The sequence below is a fragment of the Catharus ustulatus genome, chromosome 31 (assembly GCF_009819885.2).
Source record: "Catharus ustulatus isolate bCatUst1 chromosome 31, bCatUst1.pri.v2, whole genome shotgun sequence".
In the NCBI taxonomy this organism is placed as follows: Eukaryota; Metazoa; Chordata; class Aves; order Passeriformes; family Turdidae; genus Catharus; species Catharus ustulatus.
The window spans coordinates 1,172,792-1,191,102 of record NC_046251.1 but is presented as its reverse complement, the minus strand read 5'-3'; the positions used below and the strand labels follow the sequence as shown (position 1 = coordinate 1,191,102).

At 47.4% G+C, this 18,311-nt stretch overlaps 1 protein-coding gene and 1 long non-coding RNA gene across 5 annotated transcripts; both read right to left on the bottom strand.

Moving 5' to 3' along the window:
* Positions 1-314: 314 nt before the first annotated feature.
* On the bottom strand, positions 315-2,557 carry LOC117009159. Of its 2 annotated transcripts, none has more exons than XR_004420430.1 (2): positions 2,126-2,557; positions 315-2,065 (listed from the first exon to the last, which is right to left on the bottom strand). It is a non-coding gene; the product is annotated as an uncharacterized LOC117009159 (long non-coding RNA). The 2 variants fall into 2 exon arrangements; XR_004420431.1 differs by having other exon boundaries at positions 315-1,658.
* Positions 2,558-4,032: 1,475 nt separating this feature from the next.
* On the bottom strand, positions 4,033-17,937 carry ATF1 (activating transcription factor 1). 3 transcript variants are annotated; one of them, XM_033083396.2, is made up of 9 exons: positions 17,876-17,937; positions 13,637-13,750; positions 12,390-12,518; positions 10,940-11,040; positions 10,509-10,639; positions 8,978-9,157; positions 6,454-6,613; positions 4,363-4,516; positions 4,033-4,245 (listed from the first exon to the last, which is right to left on the bottom strand). In XM_033083396.2, exons 2-8 carry the CDS (start codon positions 13,745-13,747, stop codon positions 4,372-4,374), a joined length of 957 nt encoding a protein of 318 aa, XP_032939287.1. In that variant the 5' UTR covers positions 13,748-13,750; positions 17,876-17,937; the 3' UTR covers positions 4,033-4,245; positions 4,363-4,371. The 3 variants fall into 3 exon arrangements, with proteins under 3 accessions (XP_032939287.1, XP_032939286.1, XP_032939288.1); XM_033083395.2 differs by having other exon boundaries at positions 4,033-4,516; XM_033083397.2 differs by lacking the exon at positions 17,876-17,937 and having other exon boundaries at positions 4,033-4,516; positions 13,681-13,750.
* Between the last annotated feature and the right edge of the window lie 374 nt (positions 17,938-18,311).

Here is an 18,311-nt window from a genome sequence, read left to right as displayed (position 1 = left end):
AGATGGTTAAACGCACTCAGTGAGGTTTGGGGATGGCAGATGCTCCCTCTGCCGGGTAAAACCAGCAGAGCACACTAAAGTTTTAATTAACCATTTAATTAACTGTGGCTCAGCTAATTGGAAACTAAGGAGGGAAAAAAACCCTGCAGGAAGGTAAAAGCTGTTGTGCACTCAGGATTTTTTACAGGTGTGTACACTAAAATTGACTTTTATTTATTCCTGGCTGCCACATGACTCGATCCACACAGGTATTCACATCTGGTCAGCACCAGTGCAGCTCTAACTTCATTAAAAATAAATAGGGACCATCAGAATTAGAATATTTTAGCGACTTTTATTTACCAAGATCAAAATTTGCAACCATTAATTGTTTCAACAAATATTTACAATTCATGGAAAGCATGGACTGTTTGGAACCAACCAGAACAGCATCAGCTGCTGCACCTCTTACCCTCAGGAATGAGATTTTACTCTTTAAAAATCGAGATTTGAAAGTAAATCCAGACTAAGAACTTCATAATCAGTGCTTAAAGAACAAACCTGTGTTACTGTGTAATATTCCCATGATGAAAATCCAGCTGTTCTTTCCAACACATGATTTTAAGAATATAAAAACTGACTCCTGGTGTGTCTGGCAGGACAGGAAGAATTGGCCACCAGGTTTTTACAGTCTCAACACGTGATAGTTTTTGTTTATTATTGTTCCATATTACAAAAGAAAAAAAAAAAGAGAGAACACAGTGAGGATGAGCTAGCACAGAGTTCCCAGAGCAGTTCAGAACTGCAGTCAAAGCCTCTCCCACATGCCAGCTTAGCAGAGCTGAGGGAAGGTCCAGGTCTCTGAGGTTCCAGGCTGTTCCATTTTCCTGAAATTCCACCACAGAAACAGCAAACACCTCTCCAGGAGCAGCTCCCTCAGTTTAGGACTTTCCCAGCTTTATTTCTGATGTGCCACAAAACTTTTTTTCCTGACACCAGGAGTCAGACTCCAGCCTGGCCTAAAGGAAACACATTGGGACTCACAACAATCAGAGACTTGGGAACTTCAGGGAAAATAAAAAAATCCTTTTCTAGCCCAAAACCAGGAGATTGTGGAATGCAGATTCCTCATGGCAAAGAGCTCTGCTTGCTACAGGTCCATTAATTTGCAAAGGAATCAGAAATACTTGATGGACCATGGGATAAGCATGACACATCCAGGGAGGGAGCAGAGCTTGGAATTCCATCCAGATCCATTGGGAATTCCCACTGACAGAACTGGAAGCAGGATTCAATCCCAGCACTGGAAATGGTTCCTTACTCGTGCAAGAAGCACTGCAGTCACCTACAGCACCTGCCCAGGAGCACAGCCTGGAGACTGGGACCATGGCCTGGCCACCAGGAACAAGGCCTGGGCACCAGGACCATGGCCTGGCCACCAGGAACATGGCCTGGCCACCAGGAACATGGCTTGACCACCAGGGTGACATCCTGCCCAGGACTACAGCCTGGAGACTAGGACCACAGCCTGGCCACCAGGGTGACCAGCCCAGGACCATGGCCTGGCCACCAGGGTGACATCCTGTCCAGGACTACAGCCTGGCCACCAGGACTATGGCCTGGCCATCAAGACTATGTCCTGACCACCAGGATTGTGTCCTGACCACCAGGACCACAGCCTGGCCATCAGGATCACGGCCTGGCCACCAGGACTATGGCCTGACCACCAGGAACATGTCCTGACCACTATGGCCTGACCACCAGGAGCACAGCCTGGCCACCAGGGTTCCATCCAGCCCAGGACCATGGCCTGGCTACCAGGACTATGTCCTGACCACCAGGACCATGGCCAGGGCACCAGGACCACAGCCTGGCCACCAGGAACATGGCCTGGCCACCAGAGTGACATCCTGGCCATCAGGGTGACATCCTGCCCAGGATCACAGCCTGGCCACCAGGAACATGGCCTGGCCACCAGGGTGACATCCTGCCCAGGACCACAGCCTGGCCACCAGAACACCATGGCCTGACCACCAGGATTGTGTCCTGACCACCAGGACCACAGCCTGACCACCAGGACTATGGCCTGGCCACCAGGAGCATGACCTGGACACCAGGACTACAGCCTGGGCACCAGGAACATGACCTGGCCACCAGGGTGACATCCTGCCCAGGATTACAGCCTGGCCACCAGGACCATGGTCTGGCCACCAGGGTCACATCCTGCCCAGGACCACGGCCTGGCCACCAGGACTACAGCCTGGCAACCAGGACCACATCCTGGCCATCAGGGTGACATCCAGCCCAGGACTATGGCCTGGCCACCAAGGTGACCTGCCCAGGACCATGGCCTGACCACCAGGACCCCAGCCTGTCCATCAGGGTGACATCTTGCCCAGGAACATGGCCTGGCCACCAGGACTATGGCCTGGCCACCAAGATCACAGCCTGGCCACCAGGGTGACCTGCCCAGGACTATGGCCTGGCCACCAGCACTATGGCCTGGCCACCAGAACCATGTCCTGACCACCAGGACTACAGCCTGGCCACCAGGGTCACATCCTGCCCAGGACCATGGCCTGGCCACCAGGAGCACAGCCTGGCCACCAGGAACATGTCCTGACCACCAGGACCCCAGCCTGGCCACCAGGACCCCAGCCTGGCCACCAAGATCACAGCCTGGCCACCAGGATTGTGTCCTGGCCACCAGGGTCCCCTCCAGCCCAGGCTGTGTCCTCACCAGAATCTCTCCAGACAGCTCTGGGGGTCTCCCAGAATGGAGATTCCCCAGCTAAAGGAGTCCTGATCACGTCAAAGTTTTGATTTTTCACCTGAAACAAATTAAAATTTGTACAAACTGGACTCTCTGACACAATGAGATCTGATGTGCAGATATTGTCAGCTCTGGGGAGTAAAAAGCCCTAATTTCTTTATTTATTTTTTTCTTTTTTTTTTCCCCCCAATACTTTTTAGGATCCATTTTTTTTCTGCAAGTTGCCTACAGACATACAAAATTAATTCAAGTATCTCCTACACCAAAGAGGATCTCATTTGACTTTGTACTATCCATAAAAATATATCCTTGAAAATCTGGTTCACAAAATATTTTCATTTGGTTACTAAAATGAAAGATATAAACTGTCAAAATACGTATAGAAACTCAATTTCAGGTTTTGCAAAGATCACAATTTAGCTACAAAATATAACCAACCATCTCCCTATTTGCAATATAGAATTTGCTTACAAAGACACCCATTACTTTGCAAAATAGCTCCTACCTTACAAAATTAGGCTGGAAATTTTAATTTTTCTACTCCCAGCAATAAACCAGAGATTAGAACCTCAGAACCCTTTGGTATAGATCTTCCCTTTTTTTTTTTTTTTTTACTACATCATTTTTCTTCTATTTGGTTTCATGTTCCAAAGCTCAGGAGAATCCCCAGCCAGGACAAGCACTGAGTTTTTAATTGTAGATATGATCAGCACATAATTTAATTTTTAATGATTGATGCTTCTCATGCCCAGAACTAAGAACAAAAATTAAAAATTAAAAAAAATTATTAAGTTTAATCTCAGAAATTCTTCAGAATTTTTGTCACCAGTCTTTGTCCCTTCCCACTGTGCTTTAAAATCTTTGAGGTGTTGAATTCTCTAGGAAAATCAACACAATTTTCCCTGCCTCACACATTTCCAGAACCAAACCTCTTTTGCCTTCTGCAGATCCTTCCCCAATCTGATAAACACGGCAAACATGGAAAAAAAAAAAAATCAAAAAAAAAAAAATCATCCCAACTTTTTCAATTGTCATCTGAGAAAAAAAAAAAAAAAAAAAGAGTAAAAACATAATTTATACCTCGAGCAAAGTATCAGCTTTTTCATCCTCTGCACCTGTAAACACCAACTTACAGGTTCAAATAAAAATATTTACAGACAAATAACTGAAGGAAAAAAGGTTGGAAAAAGAGGAAGAAATCAAAACATACACTGGTTATAAAAGTTACTAATAATGGCAGCTATGGCAAGGATTCTGTTTCATCCATTTTCTTTTTCTTGGTAACCAAATTTTACCTCATTTAGCAGAGATAAATTCATAAAAAATTGAATTTTCAAAGAAACTCTCATCACCTGCCTCGCCACACGTCCTTCCACTTGTAGCTGCAATCTTGAATTTATCAGTTTCCAGTTGTGCCAGCAGGAATTTTGGTGAGGTTTTCTTCTTTCCAACGTGTTGTAAAGAAAATCTAGAGAGTCTTTGAGCTGTGAAATCTAGGTAGAAAAGTTTTGTTTTTTTGACCTTTCATCTAGTTTAAAAAATTCAGTATAAAAAAAAAAAAAATTTATTTTCTCCTCTGATATTTCACCAGTTCCCCAAAGGTTTTTTACCTTCTCTTCTTACACACTTTTATGACAGTAAAGATCTTTCAAAGTTTTTAGCTCCTCAATGAGAGTTTTGTTTTGATTTTCCAGGACTGCCACTCGATTTTCCAAACATTTCACATATTCCTTCTTCTTCCTGCGGCACTCCCGGGCAGCTTCTCTGCAACAGAGCAGCAGGTTCTGCGTTTGAGCTGGGAGATTGATTTAACATCACAGTTCAGAACAGCAGAGCTGGAACTGCAGTTCCATCTTGGGTCACAATCTCCCATTTTTGGGTCACAATTTGTATGTTTGGGTCAGTCTCCCATGTTTGGGTGACAATTTCCCATGTTTGGGTGACAATTTATATGTGTGAGTGACAATTTCCCATGTTTGAGTCACAATCTCCCATCTTTGGGTGACAATTTCTCATCTTTGGGTGACAATTTCCCATCTTTAGGTGACAATTTCCCATCTTTGGGTCAGTCTCCCATTTTTGGGTGACAATTTCCCATGTTTGGGTCCCAGTCTCCCATCTTTGGGTGATAATCTCCCATTCTAGGTCATAATCTCTCATGTCTGGGTGACAATTTCCCATCTTTGGGTCACAATTTATATGTTTGAGTCACAATCTCCCATGTTTGGGTGACAATTTACATGTTTGGGTGACAATCTCCCATCTTTGGGTGACAATTTCCCATCTTTGGGTCCCAGTTTCCCATGTTTGGGTCACAATCTCCCCTCTTTGGGTCACAATCTCCCATTTTTGGGTCACAATTTATGTGTTTGGGTGACAATTTATATGTGTGGGTGACAATTTCCCATATTTGAGTCACAATCTCCCATATTTGGGTGACAATTTCCCATCTTTGGGTGACAATTTCCCATGTTTGTGTCCCAGTTTCCCATGTTTGGGTCACAATCTCCCCTCTTTGGGTGACAATTTCTCATCTTTAGGTCACAATCTCCCATCTTTGGGTGATAATCTCCCATCTTTGGGTCACAATCTCCCATATTTGGGTCACAATTTCCCATCTTTGGGTGACAATTTATATGTGTGGGTCACAATTTCCCATCTTTGGGTCACAATCTCCCATCTTTGGGTGACAATTTCCCATCTTTAGGTGACAATTTCCCATCTTTGGGTCAGTCTCCCATTTTTGGGTCACAATCTCCCATCTTTGGGTGACAATCTCCCATTCTAGGTCATAACCTCTCATGTCTGGGTGACAATTTCCCATCTTTGGGTCACAATTTATATGTTTGGGTCACAATTTCCCATGTTTGAGTCACAATCTCTCATCTTTGGGTCACAATCTCCCATGTTTTGAGTCACAATTTCCCATCTTTGGGTGACAATATCCCATCTTTGGTTCACAATCCCCCATTGTTGGGTCACAATTTTCCATGTTTGAATCACAATCTCCCATCTTTGAGTCACAATCCCCCATCTTTGGGTGACAATTTCCCATCTTTGGGTGACAATTCCTCACCTTTGGGTCACAATTTCCCATCTTTGGGTGACAATTTTCCACGTTTGAGTCACAATCTCCCATTTTGGGTCACAATTTATATGTTTGGGTCAGTCTCCCATCTTTGGGTGACAATTTCCCATCTTTGGGTCACCATCTCCCCCAGGCCCAGCTGTGCTCAGGTGGGGAAAGAGCCCAAGGGTACTTGGGCTGTACCAGCCATGGTGTGACACAGCACCAGGGCAAGGATTGTCCCCCTGAGCTGGGCACTGAGACCCCTCCCTCCCTGCAGGAGAAACAGAGACAGGCTGGAGCACATCCAGAGCTGGGAATGGAGCTGGAGAAATCCTGAGGGAGTTTGGGGAGAAAAAGAGGCTCAGGGGGGCCCTGGTGCCTCTGCACAACTCCCTGACAGGAGGGACAGGCTCTGCTCCCAAAAAACAGGGACAGGAGGAGAGGGAACAGCCTCAGCTGGGCCAGGAGAGGCTCAGGTTGGACATCAACAGGAATTTCTGCTCAGGAACAGCCCAGGGAGCTTTGGAGTCCCCATCCCTGGAGGTGGCACTCAGAGCTCTGGGGATCTGTCACAGTTTGGACTTTGGGAAGCTGGATTTAACCTCAGCAAACTCAGCTCAGGTGCACTCACCTGTTCTTCATCAGCCTGATCTCCCTTTTCAGCTGGGGATCGTCTGTCTTGCTGCTCTGGGACGTCAGAGTGACCGGGGACGTCATCACCACGGTCTGCGGCAGCGAGGACGACGTGGGCGTGGTGCGGATCTGGTAGGTCTGCATGTCCCCAGAGGCAGCTGGGGGACACAGGGACAGCCTGAGCAGGTGGCACTCAGGGGACACTCAGGTATAACCACATCCCCAGGGGTATTCACAGACGGGCACCATTAGCAGGTGGCACTCAGGTGACACACATCCCCAGGGGTACTCAGAGAGGGGCAGCATAAGCAGGTGACACTCAGGTGACACTCAGGTGTGACCACATCCCCAGGGGTACTCACAGAGGGGCAGTGTGAGCAGGTGGCACTCAGGGGACACTCAGGTGGCACTTAGGTGGCTCTCAGGTTACACTCAGGTGGCACACATCCCCAGGGGCACTCACAGAGTGGCAGCATTAACAGGTGACACTCAGGTGACACCGCATCCCCAGGGGCACTCAGAAAGGGGCAGCATTAGCAGGTGACACTCGGGTGACACTCAGGTCACTCAGGTGACACTCATCCCCATGTACTCTGCACCACTCAGGTGACACTCAGGTGACATACATCCCCAGGTACTCACACTGCACCACTCAGGTGACACTCAGGTGACACATCCCCAGGTACTCACACTGCACCACTCAGGTGACACACAGGTCACACTCAGGTGACACTCAGCTGACACACATCCCCAGGTACTCACTCTACACCACTCAGGTCACACTCAGGTGGCACTCAGGTCACACTCAGGTGACACACATCCTCAGGTACTCACTCTGCACCACTAAGGTCACACTCAGATGGCACACAGGTGACACATCCCCATGTACTCACTCTGCACCACTCAGGTGGCACTCAGGTGACACACAGGTCACACTCATGTGACACACAGGTGACACTCAGGTCACACTCAGGTGACACTCATCCCCAAGTACTCACTCTGCAGCACTCAGGTGACACACAGGTCACACTCAGGTGACACACAGGTGACACATCCCCAGGTACTCACTCTGCACCACTCAGGTGACACTCAGGTGACACTCAGGTGACACTCATCCCCAGGTACTCACTCTGCACCACTCAGGTGACACTCAGGTGCCACATCCCCAGGTATTCACTCTGCACCACTCAGGTGACCCTCAGGTGGCACACAGGTCACACACAGGTGACACACAGGTGACACATCCCCAGGTACTCACTCTGCACCACTCAGGTGACACAGAGGTCACACTCAGGTGGCACACAGGTGACACATCCCCAGGTACTCACTCTGCACCACTCAGGTGACACACAGGTGACACAGAGGTCACACACAGGTGACACACAGGTGACACATCCCCAAGTACTCACTCTGCAGCACTCAGGTCACACTCAGCTGACACACAGGTGACACTCAGGTGACACACAGCTGACACACATCCCCAGGTACTCACTCTGCACCACTCAAGTGACACACAGGTGACACTCAGGTGACACACAGATGACACTGAGGTGACACATCCCCAGGTACTCACTCTGCCCCACTCAGATCACACTCAGGTGACACTCAGGTCACACTCAGGTGACACTGAGGTGACACATCCCCAGGTACTCACTCTGCACCACTCAGGTGACACTCAGGTGACACACATCCCCATGTACTCACTCTGCACCACTCAGATCACACTCAGGTGACACACAGGTCACATTTAGGTGACACTGAGGTGACACATCCCCAAGTACTCACTCTGCACCACTCAAGTGACACACAGGTGACACTCAGGTGACACAGAGGTCACACACAGGTGACACTGAGGTGACACATCCCCAGGTACTCACTCTGCACCACTCAGGTGACACTCAGGTGACACTCATCCCCAGGTACTCACTCTGCACCACTCAGGTGACACTCAGGTGACACTCAGGTGACACTCAGGTGACACTCATCCCCAGGTACTCACTCTGCACCACTCAGGTGACACTCAGGTCACACTCAGGCGACACACAGGTGACACATCCCCAGGTACTCACTCTGCAGCACTCAGGTGACACACAGGTGACACTCAGGTAACACTCAGGTGGCACTCAGGTGACACATCCCCAGGTACTCACTCTGCACCACTCAGGTGGCACACAGGTGACACACAGGTGACACTCAGGTGACACATCCCCAGGTACTCACTCTGCACCACTCAGGTGACACACAGGTCACACTCAGGTCACACACAGGTGACACACAGGTGACACATCCCCAGGTACTCACTCTGCACCACTCAGGTGACCCTCAGGTGACACAGAGGTCACACACAGGTGACACTCAGGTGACACATCCCCAGGTACTCACTCTGCACCACTCAGGTGACACACAGGTCACACTCAGGTGACACATCCCCAGGTACTCACTCTGCACCACACAGGTGACCCTCAGGTGACACTGAGGTCACACACAGGTGACACACAGGTGACACATGCCCAGGTACTCACTCTGCACCACCACCTGGTTGCTGGGCACCAGGATCTGCTGTCCATCCGAGGTCTGTGCGTACTGCAGGATGGTTGTCCCGGCCTGGGAGCCGCTGGCACTGCCCATGGTCAGGGTCTGCAGCCCCTGCACCCCGTCTGCCCCCGGCCCTGCCAGCTGGAGCCCGTTGGCTGCGATGGCAACTGCCAGGGGACAGGGACAAGAGGGTTTGGATGAGATAAAAACTGCCAGAGGACAGGGACAAGAGGGTTTGGATGAGATAAAAACTGCCAGAGGACAGGGACAAGAGGGTTTGGATGAAATAAATCACAGTAGGAAATAAATCACAGCATGCCAGAATGGGTTAAATGATGTTAAATCACATCCAGTGCCACCCATGCCATGGTAGGGATATTCCCCCGTCCCAGGTGCTCCAAGGTTGATCCAGCCTGGCCTTGGACACTTCCAGGGATGCAGAGGCAGCCCCAGCATCTCTGGGCACCTGTGCCAGGGCCTCACACCATCACAGGAATGACAGGAGCACCACAAACACCAAGTAGGAACATCAAAGAACAAATTCTAATTTTTTGTACCTCTCTGATACCACAGGAGCCTTTCAGTGTGGCCTATGATTGATATACATATATATATATATATAGACACATATATACAAGACCACGGCCTGGCCACCAGGATCACAGCCTGGCTACCAGGAACATGGTCTGACCACCAGGAACATGGCCTGACCACCAGGAACACAGCCTGGCCACCAGAACCACAGCTTGGCCACCAGAACCATGTTCTAATCACCAGGACCATGTTCTGACCACCAGAACTATGTTCTGACCACCAGAGCCACAGCTTGGCCACCAGGACCATGGCCTGGCGACCAGGCACACAGCTTGGCCACCAGGACCATGTTCTGACCACCAGGACTATGGCCTGGCCACCAGGCACACAGCTTGGCCACCAGGACCATGGCCTGACCACCAGGACCATGTTCTGACCACCAGAACCACACCTTGGCCACCAGGACCATGGCCTGACCACCAGGAACATGTTCTGGCCACCAGGACCATGTTCTGACCACCAGAACCACAGCCTGGCCACCAGGATTATAGCCTGACCACCAGGACCATGGCCTGACCACCAGGACTATATCCTGACCACCAGGATCATGGCCTGACCACCAGGAGCACAGCTTGGCCACCAGGACCACAGCCTGGCTACCAGAAACACGTTCTGACCACCAGGACCATGACCTGACACACACACACACACATATATATATATATATATATATATATTTGTATATATTTGTATATATATATAGGTGTCTTCACTGACATGTTGGGTTCAATCCAAAGAACACTGCTGTGTGCTCCACACCAACACTGTGCAAAAAAATTAAAATTACAAAGCACTGAGTCTGTAGATACCAGTTACTTCTATGTACTGACTTTATTGACTACCAGATCATAACCAACTTCTGTCCTTTATCTTGCTGAAATATTTAAGAAATGTTGTATTTTGAGGATATTTTGGGTCACTTACTGTACTGTCCAGTGCTTGTCTGGTAGATGGGAGTGGGGACAGACATGGAGGTGACAGTGGAGACCCCAGGACTTTCCTCATCTCCTTTTCTATCCCGTGTGTCTTCAGAAGAAAGATCTTTTAAAATTTTCCTGTGAAAAAAAAAAAAGGAGCCTGATGACATTTGACTGCATTCCTGACTTCAGGAAAATGATACAACTGAGTAAACATTACAGCTGGTGAACATTTTGCCCTGCACAAAATCCTGCTGAGGCCAATCTCCAGTTACAGCGGAGTCAAAGTTTCCTCTCAGTGCATGAACAGATTCACTGAGTGTTTCAAGGGAAAGGAAACAACATGGAGAATATTTTTAAATTTTTTTTTTTTTTTCAATTTGCAAACCCAGAGGCTGGTTTGGTTTCAGATCCAAACTCCAAGTGTCACAGCCGTACCGGTAGGAAGGACGACGAGCCAAGATGCCTCGAGCTTTCTGTGAGGAGCCAATGCTGTCTGAGGAATCCTGAGAATCCTCACTCTCAGACAAGGAAGAAACCTGATGAGAAAAGGAACAGCAACACCATTTCAAACTCAGAAAGCACCTGGAATTTTTAATGTAGAGGAGGAGCAGTGGGGTTTGTTGGTGAGAATGTAAAAATCCTATTTAAGGCAGCAGGGAGTAAATATGCAAAGTATTATCTACGATTTTGTTTATTCCACTGTGTGTTCATCCAGTTCAAAGTGTTATTTTGTCTCTGATGCTCCTTATTAGTGAACAAAACATTTATTTGTTCTTATCCATGGAATGCACAGAGCTCTGAGAAAAGCCTCTCACTGAACTGCAGAGCCAGAGCAGACTATGATCAGCAGGGAAAAAAAAAAACTTGCTCTGTTGTACTTTTTTTTTTTTTCCCCCAACAAGGCCACAATGTTCATAAATTACAGAAAAGGAATGAATCCAGTCTGCAGACTGTGCAACCAGGGGGAAGGAAAAGGGAAGAGATTTAACAGACACCAACCAGCAGCCAGTGCAGATGTTTGAGTGTTCCCAGCAGTGACATTTCTCCCCTCCCTGCTCTGATGTTTTTGTCAGCACTGACAGTGGCAATCCCTGCCAGGTTTGCTTCTCATGGCATCAATTCAGTGTGGTGTGAGGAGAGGAGTGAGGGAGCAGGAGAAGGGACAAACTGCTGATTTTAGGGCAGTTCCTCCCTCCCCTGGTTCCCAGTGGAACTCCAGGTCCCCAAGGGCTCTGAGCGGAGCAGGAACAAATTCACTGAACTCCCTCTTACAAAAATCTTATAAAAATCTTACAAAAATCTTACAAAAATCACAAAGGGAGTAAAAAGGGACAAGCAGAGACTTGGGTACCAGCAGAATGGAGTTAGAGCAGCCAGGAGCTCATTCCTTTTAATCCACTGAATTATTCCCCACTCCCCTCCTCTGGGTGCCAGACCCCACCTGACTGCCAAGGCACCGAGCACAGATTTGTTAACAGAGAGGTGACATCAAATTGTTTCATTCTGACTTTTTAACAAAGAGAAGTGACATCACATGGTTTCATTTTGAATTTTTAACAAAGGGAGGTGACATCAAATGGTTTCATTTTGACTTTTTAATAAAAGGGAGATGACATCAAATGGTTTCATTGTGACTTTTTAACAAAGGGAGGTGACATCACATGGTTTCATTTTGAATTTTTAACAAAAGGAGGTGACATCAAATGGTTTCATTGTGACTCCAAAGGTGATTTCCCACCAGGAAGGATTTCAAGGCCAGCTGAGGGATCCCACAGGGCTGCTCCCTGTCCCTCAGAGCAGGGCACAGAAGCCTCTGCACATCTTTTGACACCTTCTCACCTACCCAGCTGCAGGTGAGGGGGGTTTGAAGCCATTCTGGAGTTACCTGCACGGTTTGCACCTGAGGGGAGTGGATCACAGAGGAGGACTGAGCTGTCTGAATGACTCCCTGCACCTGGACTTGCTCTCCAGGAAGCTGAACCACTGTGAGGGGAGCAGAACCTCTGAGAGACATCTACAACAGAGCAAAAAGCAGCAGTGAAACCTTTGTGCCACAGGGCTCAGGAAGTGCAACACGTGGAGGAAAAGTGCTGGAGAATCCACATTAGCAGCTCATTTTAATTCTAATTAAGTCACCAAAGTACCATTAAAGATGCACATTATTTTAGACATTATTTGCACATGAAAAAGGCTGAGACAGTTCATTATTTCCTTTGGTTGGAGAAAAATCAGATGTGGTATTGTGTCACATAATCAAATACGTGCTGTTATGTAACATATTAAAAACATGAAAATGCTTCAGCTTCCTAGAGGGTTTATAGTTTTGAACTTGCATGAGTCTCTGCACTTTAATTCAATTTATATTGTTCACAAAACAAAAATAATTCAAGCTGTACAGGTAGACTGTAAGAACTTTCTTCACTACTTTTATTCATCTGCAATACATGAGAAGATGAAGGGATCATTAAAATACACAAAGCTGAATTTCCATTCAATGCTGCTTTTATCATAACTCAGAATATTAAGGGACAATCAGAACTTTATATAAAAACAGATGAGGAAACCAGCCTGGAAACAAACCCCAGCATACCTGGTGATATTCTCTCCTCCCCTACATTTAAATTTTGCATCAAAATCCCAACTGCCTCCCCAGGATAAATATTTGCTTTTTCACAGAAAAAGGATTCACCCTTTCAGTTCTAAGATTAAAGATTAAAGTTCTGACAGGGATGTCACCTTAGAGGAAAAATGTCAAATATTCAAGTTAATGTGGTTTATTAGATTAAATATGTTCATGTTGGGCTAAAATCCAAGTGTTTCCATGGTGCTGAGCACCCAGGATTGCTGCTACTACAAAAAGAGCTGGAAATGCTTTTTCTAAGGAAAAAAATGAAACCAGGCCCTCATTTTATTCCTGGGCTGCACCTATACACTGTACAAACACAATAATTACCTTTTGAACACTTTTTAATTAATTTTATATCATCCACCATCAAACAAACACATTTTCCTTATCCTCTTTCTGCTTTTTTCTTCTCTGAGTGCTTCTCAGAATGGATCTACAATTTGTAGCACATAAGAACTGGCTCTGAACTGCCTGAAATGTTTGCTGAGATCCAGCCCAGGCTTTACCTGTTGAGCAATATGAGAGAGCTGAGCTGCCTGCAGGGTTGTACCTTGTACAGCTGAGGGCTGGGACGTAACAGAGCTGCTGCTGCCACCCTTGTGCACCTCTTCCATCATCAGCTACAAAAAAAAAAAACAACAGTTAAATCCAGTTAGTCATGAATTTGGACAGCAGACAGTGCCTGATGATTCTGCTCTCACTGGGAAATGTTCAGTGAGCTCTTTGCCCTCCAAGGTCACCATCCTGTTATAATCCCATTAATATCCAATTCTTAATTGGATATTCTCTTCCAGTTTGAAGAAAACCAAGATTCTTTATACTAAAGAATATCTTTCTCTAAGTAAGATAATTTCCAAAAATATTTTAGCCAAGCTACCAGCCAAACCTATTTTAAACTATCTGAAGGTGTATAAAAACAAACCAGGCACTCAAAGCAAAGTGAAGAGAACACAGTTTTGCATTTTAAGAGTCACTCTGGCTTGATGTAATGCAGTCAGCAACACTTGTCTCATGTCTAAGATTTTTATATTTAACTGTTCAACGTCTTGGCAGCATCCCCCCTCGGATTCTGGGGGATTCAGGGATGCACAAATGCAGCTTTCAGCTGGGGGGAGTGGGTGGAGCAGCCTGGAGCATTAAAAGCTGATGGGTGAGTGTTAAACATTTTGTCACACAAGGTTTGAAAGTGTTGAAAGGACAGTTGCTATGAGACTGGAAATTACATTTCTTTCTGTGGAAATGTGAGTCATTGATTTTTCCCTGCTGAGCTGAAGCACAGCACAAAGCTCAGTGAACACTCCTGGTGGGGGAAGAGTCAACCAAGAGCAGAGTCCTGCTCTCAGGGGTGCCCAAAAATGTCACTAGAGCAGGGGACAAAACTGGTGAGACAACAAACTGGGAGTGATGGAGCAGCTCTGCTGTGAGAATTGGGATTGCTCAGCCTGGAAAAGAGAAGTTCAGGGTAACCTAATTGTGATTTTGCAGTAGCTGAAGGAGCTGTGAGGGTAATTTAAAAGGGTTGGAGTGGTAAGAAAAGGGGCTTCTCACTGGATGGGATTTTGGGCAGGAATTCCTCCCTGGCACAGAGAAGCTGGGGATGCCCCTGGATCCCTGGAAATGTCCAAGGCCAGGGCTTGGAGCACCTGGGATAGTGGGAGGTGATCCAGGCAGGGGGGTGGAATGAGATTTTCTTTAAGGTTTCTCCCAGCCAAAACAAATCTATGATTCTGTGTGTCCTTTCCAGCACAGATCCAGTGCTGCACCTTCCCCAACATCCTCGTGGCTGCAAACATCAACCTCTTCAAGATCAGGAGCAGAATTCATCACAAACCTGCAGTGGACACAACTTTGTCTGTCCTCAAACACAGTTTTAGCTTTTATAAAGGAAAAAAATTCTACATTTTGCACCCTGCAAAGTGTCCCAGATAACCAGGGGGGGCCCCTCAAACCGAAATCCAGAGAGCAGCAAAAATGACAATAAATTTCCAGTGCTGCAGAAATCTCCATTCATTTCTGTAGTGCTAAACCACAGCCTGCCCTCCCTGCTCTCTGCTTTTAGTTTCTCTGTCCCATGAAAGACTCAGAACAGCCTGCAAGAAACAGTGAAACCAATAAAACTCCCCCAAATAAACACCCCACAGGGGATTTTGCTGACCTTTCTCTCACTGCTGTGAAGTTCTGCTTACAGGAATTAAAGATAAAAAGTATTTCCCATTAAAAATATGAGTTTTAATTCATCTCTGCTTGCTCTAGAATATTTAATTATTCACCCAACATCAATCAATAAAAAGATTTAGCACAAGGATTGCAACAAGACAGAAATTCATCCTGCACCTCACAGCCTGTGGGGATGTGAGTGTCACACAAGACATTAACTTTATTTAGCTGGAAAAGCAGGAATTTCCCCTCAGATTGGCATCTACCTGTGAGAAGAGAGAAGTTCTAAGGAAAAAAACCTCAAGCTCTGACAAGAAGCAGTAAAAAGGATAAAATACCTGAGCACAGCCACCCCCAGGTAAAAGTGCTCTGACAGCTGAACTGAATTTATTTAGTTCAGTTATTTATTTATTTAGCTGAAAGGAGCTGCTCCCTTTGGGGTGAAGGAAGAATTTTGCTGTCACAAGAGGAGCAACACCCAAGGATTTATTGTTCAGAGAATGATTATTGTCCCAATCTGTACAAACACCACGTTTTTATAACCAGGCAGGTAAGGGTGATGATTTAACTGAAAGGATTTTGCAACAGCAGCTCATGAAATTTGCTTTAAGGACTCCTAAAATTCTGGGCATCCTCTCCCTCCAGCCAAGGAAACTCATCCTACTTCAAACCTGAGCCTCAAACCACTTTCCTCTGAAACATAAACAAGAATGTCACAGTTCATGGGGGCACATTTCATTTCCCAAATTCACAAATACCAGGGGTGCAAAAACCACCACACAAACCCACCAGGAAAACATTAATTAAAAATAAAAACATTCCCACCACTTCCACTGATTCCCTAATTCTGCAAATTCTCCAAAATGCTACAGAGAGGAAGAAACCAAGTTCTGTTTTGCCCTTGCAAACTGAGGAGAGGAAGGCTCTGAATGATGTTTCATCAGTGAAATACTGTAAGAGCCAATCGATTTTATTTTTTATAAATCAAGGAATATTTGACACAATTTTATTCTGAAATAGTGATAGGAGTCAAATTCTGACATTTACAGATTGCACAAAGGGATTTCAAAATATTTTCTTAAAGGATGCTTAAGTAATCTGGGGGAATTTGGGGTCCTCAAAATCAGCTGCTTTCAGCAGTGAAACTATTATTTACCTATTTTTGCCATTAAGACACTTGGAGAAAAATTGCTCATCCAAAAAACTGACAGAACTCAATTTTTTATCCCCCAGAAATCAGTAAAAGACAGAGCAAAGGGCAGAACATCCCACCAGATGTGCCAGAGAGCAATCCTGAGTCAATGAGCCCAGTCACTGCTCCAGATTCCACTCCACAAACACACAAAGTTATTCCTTAAAACTCCAGGAGCGTTTTCCTCACAGGATTTCTCCCACTGCCCCCTACCCAGCACCAGCCTGTGCAGGAACATCCCCTGACAGGACCTTCAGAAATGAACGCTGCAGCTTAAAATGTCAATATTCTCATCAGGGACCTGATGGTTGTGAGAGAAAAACAGCCCAGAGATCACTGATATCCCATTTATAGAATTGATATCCCGTTTGTAGAATTGATATCTCGTTTATAGAATTGATATCTCGTTTATAGAATTGTTATCCCGTTTGTAGAATTGATATCTCATTTATAGAATTGATATCTCGTTTGTAGAATTGATATCCTGTTTGTAGAATTGATAACCCATTTGTAGAATTGATATTCCATTTATAGAATTGATATCCCAATTTTAGAATTGATATCCCATTTGTAGAATTGATATCTCGTTTATAGAATTGATATCCCATTTGTAGAATTGATATCTCGTTTATAGAATTGATATCCCATTTATATCATTTATATCCCATTTATACCATTTATATCCCATTTATAGAACTGATATCCCATTTATATAATTTATATCTCATTTATAGAATTGATATCCCATTTATACAACTGATATCCCATTTATATCATTTAAATCCCGCCGTCCTGGACCCACTCGATCCTCACTGAGCACTGGAAGGCAAAGCTCAAACACGGAGCTGGGGGAGGATTCATCGAGGACAGGTAACCATGTCCATTAGCGGCGGTTTAATTACGATAAAACCGAGTTTGTCACCGGGCAGGGCTCCGGGATCAGCCACAACCCTCACCCCCAAACCCTTTCCCTCATTCCCGGGACACTGAGGGATGCGGGACCCCCAAGAAACCTTTTATGAGGGGGAGACAGGACCGGGATTGGAGAGAACCCCATCACCCCCAAACCCTTCCCCTCATTCCCGGGACACTGAGGGATGCGGGACCCCAAGAATCCTTTTATGAGGGGGAGACAGGACCGGGATTGGAGAGAACCCCATCACCCCCAGGCCTCCTTTTTCCCCCTCCCCGGGGGGAACGGGCGCGGGTCCGGCACAGCCCCAGGCCGCGGGGCAGCGCCTCAGGCCCGGCTGCGCTGGGAACTCCCCGCGGTTTCCGCAGCGAGGCCGCGGCCTGCGCCCGTCCCCTCACGGCCCGCGGGGGCGGACGGGAGAAGGGGGAAGAAGCGGCGGGCGGGCCGAGAGGGACGGGGCGGCCTCCGCCAACCCGCGCTTACCTCAGAGCCCCGCGGGGGCCGCGTGTGGGGAGCGCCGGAGCCGCCGCCGGGTCCCGGCCCCGGTGCCGGCCCGGTCCCGCCTCAGGGAAGCGGCGCCGGCGGGGGGGGGCGGGCCGCGACCATAGAGTGGGGGCCCCGCCATAGAGCCCCAGCGGCGCGGAGCGCGCGGGCGCCGGGCTAGAGCGGCCGCCTGGAGCCGGCCCCGCCCGGCCGGGCCATAGAGAGGAGGCGGCGGAGCGCCCCCTGCGGGCCCGGCGCGGCGGCAGCGCCCCCTGCCGGCGGGAGGCCAGCGCTGCGGGTGCGAACCCGCGCTCCGGAAAATCGCGATATTGCCGATATTATCGATATTATCGATATTCCAGGCGGGTTTTAGCGGCTGTGGGCGCCATTCCTCCCTCAGGGCTGCGCGGGTGGCGCTGAGGGGGTTGAAGGAAGC

Bases quoted from the DNA above. Each gene is read 5' to 3' on its own strand.
- ATF1 (XM_033083395.2), bottom strand. From the start codon at position 13,747: ATGATGGAAGAGGTGCACAAGGGTGGCAGCAGCAGCTCTGTTACGTCC. The intron at 12,519-13,636 runs GTAAAGCCTGGG...GCTCTGTTGTAG, and splicing joins TCTCTCATATTGCTCAACAG to ATGTCTCTCAGAGGTTCTGC. The intron at 11,041-12,389 runs GTAACTCCAGAA...TTTTCTCATCAG, and splicing joins CTCAGGTGCAAACCGTGCAG to GTTTCTTCCTTGTCTGAGAG.